This window comes from Vombatus ursinus, unplaced genomic scaffold, assembly GCF_900497805.2.
Source record: "Vombatus ursinus unplaced genomic scaffold, bare-nosed wombat genome assembly UNPS02014770.1, whole genome shotgun sequence".
Taxonomy (NCBI): Eukaryota; Metazoa; Chordata; class Mammalia; order Diprotodontia; family Vombatidae; genus Vombatus; species Vombatus ursinus.
In genome coordinates this window covers 32537329-32548267 of record NW_020954548.1, presented here as the reverse complement: position 1 = coordinate 32548267, position 10939 = coordinate 32537329, and the positions used below count along the sequence as shown (strand labels likewise).

At 48.0% G+C, this 10939-nt stretch overlaps 1 protein-coding gene across 2 annotated transcripts; it reads right to left on the bottom strand.

The window, feature by feature from the left end:
* Positions 1 to 715: 715 nt before the first annotated feature.
* Positions 716 to 6208, bottom strand: FAM57B (family with sequence similarity 57 member B). 2 transcript variants are annotated; one of them, XM_027863110.1, is made up of 5 exons: positions 5848 to 6208; positions 4739 to 4822; positions 2061 to 2295; positions 1426 to 1521; positions 716 to 1064 (listed from the first exon to the last, which is right to left on the bottom strand). In XM_027863110.1, exons 1-5 carry the CDS (start codon positions 5970 to 5972, stop codon positions 756 to 758), a joined length of 849 nt encoding a protein of 282 aa, XP_027718911.1. In that variant the 5' UTR covers positions 5973 to 6208; the 3' UTR covers positions 716 to 755. The 2 variants fall into 2 exon arrangements, with proteins under 2 accessions (XP_027718911.1, XP_027718912.1); XM_027863111.1 differs by lacking the exon at positions 4739 to 4822.
* Between the last annotated feature and the right edge of the window lie 4731 nt (positions 6209 to 10939).

Sequence of the window (10939 nt, the reverse complement as noted above, 5' to 3'; positions counted from 1 at the left end):
CTCAGCACTGGAGAGGCTGGGACAGGTGGTGATGTGTGGCATGTAGACATCTGCCTCCCCATAAAAAACTAATACAAACCTGGGGAAATAAATAAAATCCCTAAGGGTCTGGAAAGATGCTGGGCTGCCTGTGTAGGAGAGGAGCTAGCTAGCTCTAAGGGGTAGCCAACCTATCCCCTGGTGAGACACAAAGAGGTTAGGGGTACCTCTCCCAGCCAGAGGGATGCATGAGGTTAGGAGCTGCCTTCCCCTAGACTATAGCATATGGGGAAGGGAAATAGGCATGTCCTTGGCAAAAGGGAGAGGGCCTTCCCCTACTTTATTTACTCCTTGATTCTCTATAATTCCTGTTAGTCTCCCCCCTTAATCCATCCTACCCTAAATTGCTATGGAATACGGCACCTTCCTCTTTAATTTCCCTCCTCTAGGCCCCCTGCAGATTACAGTTGGAAAAAAGGGTGTCCCTGGAGTTATATAAGCAGGAGGGTGCCTCCTAATTTCCACTTTCCCAGTCCCTACACAAAGGAGAGCATTGGCCATTCCAAACCCTCTGTCCCTCAGTCCCAGGCACCCTGGGGACAAGAGAGGTAGCTGTTTCCTACAAGCCTGGTCCCTTTATCATCTTATGGGGAGAAGCTTTCCCCCAATTTCTCCATCCCTAGGACCACTGGAGAGGCCCCTGGTCCCCATCCCTACCCTTCAGTCCCAGAGCCCAGTTCCTGGAGGGAATAGGTGCCCCCACCCACTCCCTCCCCTCAGTCCTGGGGCCCATCGTGCAGTCCTGGGGGCTGGCGGGGGGCTGGAGGGGTGGGTCCCCGAGGCCTGAAGAGGCGACATGCCCCCCGGCAGATGAGGAAGAACCAGTAGAGCTGTGGAGCCAGCAGCAGGGCGGCCCCCAGGTTGACATGGGCTGGGATATTGAGGGGCACGGAGAGCAGGGGCAGGCCTGCGTGCTGACCGTAGGCCCAGTACAGGTAGGGGAAGAGCAGCACTCGACAGCACAGGAAGCTCAGCAGCATGAGGGTGCCGTTCACTTTGTGCAGCAGGGTGTGCTGCTGCTTGTACTGGTGGGGAAAAGAGAGAAGAGTATGAGTGGATGAGGATGGGGATGGGGAGTAGGGAGGAGGCCCCGGGAAAGGGGACAGCAAGGATCATCCTGGGCCAGCCCCCACACTCGTCCCCCCCTCCTCCATCCATTCTATTGGATAACAGAGTACATGGAAGCAAGGTAAGGGAGGCAGAAGGGAACTAGGATTGAAGGTCCTAGGGACTCTAGTCAAGCACAGCCCTCTCTCTGCCTCCATGGGGACCTCTCATTAGCTCATGTGGCTCCCCAGCCCTAAGTAACTTCAGTACCTTGGAGACTTCCTTGTCCAACCTAACCTCACCTTCCTCCCTCTCTTCTGCTCTCTATCACTTTCTCACCTGGATGAGGATCTTGCCCAGGCAGACAAAGGGTGTGCTGACTTCAGCCATCAACATGCAGCCCAGGAAGAAGTCCCCCTTGCCTTGGCGCCACACCTTAGAGGAGAGAAAAATGGCAAGAGAATGTAACCACAGTGGCCTCACCTTCCTGCTCCTTTCTTCCCTTGCTGTCTCTTTCTAGCCCCAGAGTAGAAGTCATTTTATCTCCCCCAATCCCACCTTTTGTGGCCTCAGCCACCCTCTCGGTGCAAAAGAAATGCTGGTTGCCTACAATAATTTAAGAACATCAGCTCCTTAAGGTTGAGGACTTTTGTTTCTGTCTCTGAATCTCCGGCATCTAGCACAGTGCCTGGCATGTTGGGAGCATGAGGATGTATTAAGTTGCAATTTCATCAATGCAGGGAGCTCCCAGTAAGGAAACTCCTACCAGTTTCTTAATAAATGCTTGTTGGAGGGAAGAATGAATGAATGAATGAATAATAACTCTTTCTGGTCCCATCCTGCAGTTGCCACCCTCAGCTCAGGCTTCCCCCCCCACCCCCACCCCCACATCCCTATGACTTTCAGTATGCCAAGCAAAATTCACCATGGTGTTGGGTCCCTTCAACCCTTCCTCCAACTCCCCTGGAACTCACCACTGATAGTGGAAAGCAGACCAGCACCATGACTGCATGGTGCAGCACCATGAGGAATTCCTTGTGCAGATAACCTCGGGCCACAGCCCAAGTGCCTCCTGGGGAGCCAGCCCCTCCCTCATCCTTTCCATGACCTTTGACCTGGTGCTTGTGCCAGTGACACAAGAACATAGCGTAGATGTCGTAGATGAAGTAGGGCACTGCAAACTGAGTGTAAGCTGAGGATAGCCAGTGTCTGCAGGGCAGAGAGAGAGAGAGAGAGAGAGAGAGAGAGAAAGAAAGAAAGTTATGGGGTCAAACATAGCAACAGAGTGAGAAGGCAAGAAAGACCAAGAGAAGAGGCCCACTGGGGACCAAGAGATGAAGATAGAATGCTAAAATGAGAGTCAGAAAGATATCCAGGATGAGTGGACCAAATAGCTGAAGGTAAGGTAAAAGAAATCGGTGTGTTCAGATAGACCAAGCGATGATGTGAGCAAATTAAGAGAGGATAGGGAGAGGGATAAACAAAAGTGTCAGAGAAGAAAGTAGCATGGTGTCACATAGATCTGGACTAGGAGTCAGAAGACCTGAGTTCTGTGATAGTCTAGCAGTATGACACTATGCAGGTGACTTCCCTTCTCTAAGGCCTCAATTCCTCAATTTCTTTGCAGGGAAGGAGTCAGACCAGGTGGCCCCTAATGTTCCTTCTAGCATTGTTTGACATTCTATGATTTTCATGACAGATCATAGAAGGAGTCAGTAATAGAGTCGATGCTGCTGAGTATGTCAGTAACAACAGTAACAATTCCAGGAGGTTGAAGTCCAACCTGACCCCTGAGGAGTGAATGCCAAGAGAACAGTAAGAAGAATTCTATATATCCTGACAATGACCAACTATTCAAATAACTGGAAAAAATATGTAATGTTGTAACTATTATCTTTGAATCAATGCCTTGGGTACCTTAATAGAACTGCAACCCTGTTGCAAGTGTCAGCAGGAATGGTACAGAGAGATGGAGTCCAGGGTAAGACACAGATAACAGCTGAGAGATCAAGTCACATTCTGGTAGTATTTACATGAGATCAATTCCAAGGCAATATGACGGAGACCGCAGAAAAGAACTGGATATGGGGTGATTGTGGAGAGAAACAGCAACAAAGACCACAGAGAACCAGCTCATGGCAGAAAGCCTGAGGACAGAGGGCTGGTCCTATGAGAAAAACCAGTACACTGACTTTGAAGGAACAAGTTTGGGGTGGGAGAGGAGAGGAGGAAGACAATCTGTCAACCAAGAGTTAAAGACTTGAGGAGCCAAAGGCTTTGAAGTATGAAAGAGGAAGGGAGAAAGTGTCTGAAGGGAAAAGAAATGAAAAGAAACAGCCCAAGAATGGAAACAAGAGGTGGGAAACAAAGAGGAGGAGACAGAAGGATAAGGGCACAATAGTGGGCAGAAAGCAATAAAACTGGTCCAGGAGAAGAAGAGAAAGATGATAAGGGTCTGAGGTAGCGCTAGAATACCAAAGTTTAGAAGAATGTGGGATTGTAGGATGAGGGCCAGAAAGTGCTAGGAAAGTTACCAGACTACAACAAGTTAATCCCACATCCCTAAAGCCCTCAGTAATTAGGTACCTAGAAGAAAGAACAGCTGTTACCCCTGGATTAATCTTGATCCCTCCCATTCACCTGAGGATTAAAAGGGGGGAGAGAAGGAATAAAACAGAGGGAATGAAGGAACTGTAAGAGTGATGTATAAAGAGTGTTGGAGGAAACTGTATGGTAAAACTAGATCATCCTGGAAGCAGGGTGCCAAAAGAGTTGTAAAAGGGGACAGGATAGAAAGAGGAGATGGGGACAGAGATGAAGCAAAGACAAGTCATGAATAAAAGAACTCTGAGAAATGGAGTTGGGGGACAAGTTAGGAGTCAAATAGATCATTATCAGCCAGAAAATGTGCTTTCTGGGCAGTAGTGTCCTTTCGGGAAAGTGAGACACAACCCAAGACTTGAGGAACTGACTTGAATCATAGCACAGTTCTGTTAAGCATCAGGTCACTGTGAACCAGCTCATCAGCACCCTGGACAGTGCTGTACTCTACTCTCTTTTCAAGCCTTCCTCCCGCCCTCTTCCCGCCCCACCCCCTTCCATTGCCCAGGGCTTTTGGCAGACACCCTGCACTGCAGCAGCTGCCAGTGCCAAACTGCGGCCTCTCTCCACTCTCCCCACAACCACCTTGACCCTTGAGGTCTAGCATAATGTCATCTGCACTTTTTCCCTTACACAAGGGTCTGGCTGGGGCTGGACCCCTAAATTATGAGATGGGATCCAGATCTGAGCCCGGGTGGGGATCTGACTGCCTAGTTCCTAGGTGAGGGAATGAGGTCTGAGGAGGGAAAAGAGCTGAAAACCAAGGGCTATTCAGGTCCTGGTGGGCTAATGGAATCTGGGGAGCAGTCTGAGAACTGAGAATAACTTTGAATGAGCTCTTGGTCCCCCAATTCCTTTTCTCCTCCTGTACCTGACCTTTAAGAACAGGACAAGCTAAATTTATCCCAGGGTGTTGAGTTGCAGCAGGTGTAGTTAACTTGCTCAAGCCCAGATTGAGGACTGGAGGAAGAAGGGACTGTCTCATGTGGATTTGGGAGAATCCCACCCACTCCACTAGTGCATGGGAGAAAGGTCAGCTCATTGCACTTACTGGTCATCAATGATATGTTTGCAGGAGGTGGAGACAATGTAGCCAGCTGTGGAGGCCATGATAGCCTGGACTGAGGATACTAGCCTAGGGAAAAGAAGGGGAAGAGGTTTGGGATGGAAGAAAAGAGTAGGGTGTTACCATTCCTCCTTTATATTGAATGTATAGGACTATATTTTGGGCTCCATTCTTCCCAGAGCATCTTTTGGACATTATCCCTCAGGTTTTCCTTAATACCTGATCCCATACACCCTGACGTAGCCATCTCTGGCTCATCTTCTAATCTCTATCTTACCTCCTTCCCCAATCGCGCAACTCCTTCGCTTCTGAACCTGTCTGATCCCATTCCTCATTTGCCTCTTTCTTTTACTGTTTTGGCGTGAAGAAAGTTGGAATAGATTTCCCTTTATCTTAAGAGAGGAACCCAGGCACATCATTTTGAAGTGAGACAATTCTGAAAATGTGCTGTTGATAAGGCCTCCCCTAGGGAGACAGCAACTTGGAAGAGAAGGGGACACTTTGGGGCCTTTCACGTTGGCTTGGCCTCACAGTTTTGCAACCTAGGCACCACATTTCCTGCAAAGCTCTGTCACTCACTCCTGCCTACCTTCTCATTCTTTTATTTCTCATTCTCCCCTTCCCTTAACTTTTTCCTCCCCATTTTAGGTGCCTCTAAAGTTCTATCCTTTACTTGCCTACCACCCCTTGTCCCTCCCTCACCCCCCAGCTCTCCACTTTGTTCCCCTAGTCTCTTCAAAACATGTTTAGTCACATGCTGGCCCTATTCCTAGTGGTGGGAGGGGAAAATGAGGGAGAGGAAGGGGGACAGGATGCTAGGAGACCAGATGATTCGGGCTGGATGAGGTCTTCTGGAGCAATAGAGGAAGCAGTAGAAAAGGAAAAGGTGAAGGGAGATAGAAAGAATCGCTGCAGGGGGTGCCTAGTTCCCTGAAGGGTCCAGAGGGTCCAGAGAAGAGATACGGATGACCTGAGATGTTTCTTTATAACTGTGTAGTTTCCCCATTCCATCACCACCTTCCCATCCCCATAAGACCCAAGAGATGGGGAGAAAGGGCTGGAGGGAGAGGAAAGGAAGAGGGGAAGCCGTTTACCTGGCTGAGACAATGACTGCGTCGGCCTCCTCCCAGCGCAGCTGGGGCAGCCTCTGGAGCGTGTTCTTGGAAAGGAGGAAGAGTCCCGGGAACACAACCCCCCCAGCCACCATCGGGGACAACATCACGGCTCGGGGATTTGGGCAGGGGAAAAATGAGTAGAGCAATAAGGACTGGGGAAGGCGAGGCCTGTGAGGAGTTGGAGATGAAGGAGGAGATAGAAAGGGGGTTTGGTTAGGGACAGAAGTAGAGAGGAAGGAAGAGAAGAATTAAGAAAAGAAAGAATATAGACAGGACGGACACAAAGAGGATGGGATGGGGAGAGAGGAAATAGAAACAGGAGGGACAAGAGGAAAAAAGAATGGAATGAAAATGGGAAAAGAGAAATGGATAGGGACCTGAGAGGAAAACAGGAAAGATAAAGAGAGGGAGGAGAAGGAAAAACAGAGGGATGGAAAGAGATGGAGATGGAGAGGGGAGCGGATACTATGAGAGGAGAGAGAGAGGGATAGAGACAGGGGACAGAGAAAGGGTAAGGATGCAAATGGAAAAGGGACAGAGCAGGTAGGGAGGTTAAGCAAAGAGATAGCGAGGGCCTGAGAAAGGGGGTGGGAGTTTGTTGTTCCAACCCTAAGGGGGAGGAGGGAAAGCCGGGGAGTGGAGGGGAGGCTGGGGAGGGGCAGATAGGCAACGGGTCAGCAGTCAGTGCTGCTCTCCCGCCTCCGCCTCCTCCTCACACTGCCACAGTCATCACTGTCTCTCTGACAGACACGGAGATGGCACATGGCATTATATAGACCAGGCCGCCCAACCCCCTGCCCCCTTGGTGGGGATCAGGGAGGGGGGGAAAAGGATAGGGAGTCACCAGCTTGGGTGGACGGGGGAGGGGTGGGGAAACGACAGCACCGACCAGACACCAAGAAACCGGACCTGCAGCAGCGTCTCCCCATGCAGCTCTGAGCCTCGGCGGCTGCGACAGAGATGGGGGGGAGCAGAGAAAGGGGGATGGGGGGGAGGCCCTTAAAGAGACAGTGGCTGCGGCAGAGGGGGCTTGTGGGGACACAGCCCTGATCGAATCATAGGAAGAAAGGGAGGACTACTCTCCTGGAAAAAGGTAGTCCTACGATCTTGAAATTACCTAGGAGGTAGCCCCCTAGCCCCTCCACCTCTAGGCCTGACCCCATTTCTCTATCAGCACTCAGAAGACGCCTGAAATTGCCTCCTTCCCTACCTTAAATAATGTCCCTAGCTGACTTTACTCTAGGGGGACCAGGGCTAGGAGTATGAACACTGCAGACTGGAATTCCCTTTGGTGGAAGAAAGGGGAATTGGCCTATTATCTCAGAGCTGGCACTCTCCTCTTCTCTGGAGGATTTGTCCTTGGAGATTGTTAAGGAAATTGAGGTGAGAGAGAGGATCCGAGTGGGCAATAAACTGATGAAGGAACAGATAAGTCCTCCTCTGAAATTCTCAAAACATACTCCTGACTCTCCCCTCTATCGTTCTAGTGCCAAAGCCTTCAGTTCTATCCCTTAGAACCTAGTTGATAGTAGTAGTAGAAATAATAATAATAATAATAATGGCTCGACAGCTTTGTAAAATAAATAGTGAAAGTAGTATTTTTTTTCCACTTTTTAGATGATGGAACCGAGATTCAGAGGCTAAGCTCATGAACCCGCTGCAAAAGACCAAGTCAGAATTTAGGTTTCCTGACTCCCAGTTCAGTGCTATTCACACTATAACACCTGTCTTCTCGATCTTTGCCCCTCATCTCTAATCCTGTCCCACCGTGCCGTCGGGTCTCCAGCTTCCCCAGTGATTCTTTACACCCCCTCCCATTATGCCAATTCATAACACCCGATTCTACCCAAGGCCTCAGCATAGCACCTTGATGCTCCTCTGCCAATCATTCACTATCCCAAGACCCTCCAAAGTCCCTTTCATTGCTTCATTATTCATGGGTCCCTCGACTCCTTTGCCTCAATGAGGCAAAGACTGGAATTCAAGATCTTGTGCTGCCCCCCAGTGGTCAGTTTCTGGCACAGCTCTCTGGATAGTCTCAGGCCTAAAGCAAAGATGGGTTGCTTGACCCTGAATTTTAAATGTCCTTTTAGAGGAACACATTTGTTCTTTCTATCCGGATCATGGCGGTGGGGTGAGATATAAGCATAGGCTGTGATTGCCCCCAAATCCTAAACTACCAAAACTCTAGAAGAGAGACACACCCCCATGCCCCTAGTCAGGGCAGGAGTTAGAAGTGATGGGGCTTTGTATTGCTTGTGTTGGTGGGGGTCACAGGAGCTGTTAGGATTAGAACTGAGGTTTCATATATTTTATAGATTCAAGATTCAGTTTAAGAGAAAACTTCTTTTTTTCTCAGTAGGGACTTCTTGGATCAAAGGATCTTACACAGAGTTAGAGTAGGAAAAATCTGAGAGATCATTTATTCCAACTCTGTTATTATACAGAAAAAGAAATTGATGCCTGGAGGGTTAAGTGCCTTTATTCTGAATAGATCTTGGCAGGCTTGCTGTGGTCAAAGACAAATTTATAGTTGTTTTCCCCCACTCCACTTTCCATACCTCACAAAAGGGAGGGACCAGATAGAAAAGCCAGGAAGAGTCTCCAGATGAAATTCTTCCTTAGGTATCTGATGCCCATCAAGCCCTTGGACTCTGCCCTCACCCTAACCATCTTACTTGGATGCAATCAAGACGGCCTCCTTTTTCTCCATGTGCAGACTGGAATGCTTCTGCAGGCTCCAGCAAAGGACGGTAAAGAACAGTGGGAAGAAAAGGCAGCCTACTGCAAAAAGTAGGGACATGCCTGCCTGGGTTGAGGGAGTAGAAAGGGCAGTGAGTGGTAGGACATATCTCTGGAATGCCCAGTAACTCCAATTTATCTATCTGACCTTGGCCATTATCGGTTAGCAATAAAACTCCAATGACAAGACTCTCCCAAATCACCATTCAAACGACCCTTCAAAGAGCTCCACTTCAACCCACTCTAGCTGGTGCTTTCTCAGTTGTCCATGGCTCCTAGTTGCCCCAGAGAGCCTCCACATCTTTTCCCATCCAGCTGGTTCCCTTTTGCTTTAATGACTTCTAAACGCCTCTCCAGCCCCTCACTCTGAGGCAATTTAACCCAGGAGCCTTTTAACTTATTCCATCCCCTGCTATCATCTATCCAGGTAACCACCTTCCCTCTCCTTTACATGGATCTCAGAGGCCCCCAGAAAGCCTTACCTCTGAGGCACAAGAAGAATGGGAAAGAAAAGTTAATGATTTTCTTCTCAGCTCCAGGAACTGCAGAGGGAGTAGGATAGCTAATCCTCCTTCAAAAGAAATCTTTCTCTCTCTCTCTCTCTCCTCTCTCTGTCTCTCTGTCTCTGTCTCTCGGTATATATATATATTATATATATACACATATATTATATATATATTTTAAACAAAAACCGAAAAACCCTAAAACACTCTTTTTCCCCTTAAGAAAAAGGCAGGGAAAACGTCTAACATCTAATTTTTAAAAATTAAAAAACCATCCCCTCCCCTCCCCCCAAATTCTCTGTTATGTGGAGGGGAGGGGAGGGGGGAAGCCCGAAGGTGGGAGAGTGGGTCCATAGGCGGCCATTCTCTTTTAGTTCCACGGCCCTCTCCTAGACTGTCCCGTCTAAAGCGTTGCTGAGAGCCTAAGGGGCCGGGCCAAGCTAAAGAAGGGGCCTCGGGAGGTGGTTTTCGATCCTGGGCTTCTACTTGCGCCAATATGCGGGGCGCGGGGCCACCAGCAGCGGTTGGGAAGGGCAGGAAGAGACCAATGCGCGTGGAACTCGCCTGCCAGTCCATTAGGGTAAGGAGAGAGTGGAAGAGAATGCTTGTGGAGAAGAGAAGTGGGAATGGAGGAGAAAAGGGATGTGGCTGGCTGGTCAGTCCTCAGTCCTGCCTCCTCCCGCTCCAAGTTGCAGCCTTAGCTCATTGGGATTCGGACAAAAGTTTGACTTCCTTCTCATTCCGTCTGTTGGTGAAGAGGATACCTGGACACTTGGAGGGATAAAAGATTTTGGTAATATGTATCCCTCCATCAATACAAATGACCACTTCTCCAAATTTTCTCATCCAGGGTATTCTCCTCCATGTCTTTACAGAAATCCTCCATTAAAAATCCATAATGCCCGAAGTTTTCTCTGGTTCTTTTAATATCTCTTGTGGGCCAATATACCACTTGGGATGCCCCTCTACCTTTTCTCATTCTCTGCATGACAGGCTGTTATGCTAACTGGGTTGTTATCTTTTTGCATAATTTCTCCCCATAAATCATCGATGGTAATAAACTGCAGCTTATTTACACCCCATGTCTTTTTCCATTGTTTTTCGGACTACTTTATCATTTTGATTCATCAGAAATCATGGTGTTCCATGATGAGCAGCCTTAGAGCACAACTGGGAAAATTAAAGCAGTAGACTGTGATGACATAGAGCAGTTTGAGGTCATTAAAAGCACAGAGTAATTTCTCAAATTCGATCCTAACCAGTCTTCTCAGGACATCGGCTTAAGATACAGGAATGACGGGCCCTTAGCCAGGGATAGAGGACACCGAACAAAAACTGCTAAAAGTGAAATTGCCTAGAATCTTGAAAATCTAATGAAAACTCTCTAAATTGAAAAGGAAAGGGTAAGGGAGCAGAGCCCCTGTATGTGTATATGTATGTATACACATATGCATACACATACACATATATAATCTACCAAGGTAGATACCATAGAGCAAGACTTCTTAATCTAGGAGTCTATGAACTTTTATATCTATATCTGTATCTATCTATATACATACATATGTATATGTATATATAGAGAGAAATTGATTACTTCAATATAATTGGTTCCCTTTGTAATCATATTTATTTTATTTTATGCATTTAAAAACATTATTCTGAGAAGGGACCCATAGATTTCACAAGACTGGAAGAGGGGTCTATGACACCAAATGGGTTAAGAACTCCTGCCATAGAAAGTAGCTTTAATGTAGGAATAATAATAGAATTAGAGAAGCCTAGAAATTCACACACACACACACACACACACACACACACACACA

Coding starts and splice junctions, on each gene's coding strand:
- FAM57B (XM_027863110.1), bottom strand. CDS start 5,972: ATGTTGTCCCCGATGGTGGCTGGGGGGGTTGTGTTCCCGGGACTCTTC. Junction 1,522..2,060: donor TCTGCTTTCCACTATCAGTG/GTGAGTTCCAGG, acceptor CTCTCCTCTAAG/GTGTGGCGCCAAGGCAAGGG. Junction 1,065..1,425: donor TGGGCAAGATCCTCATCCAG/GTGAGAAAGTGA, acceptor TTTCCCCACCAG/TACAAGCAGCAGCACACCCT.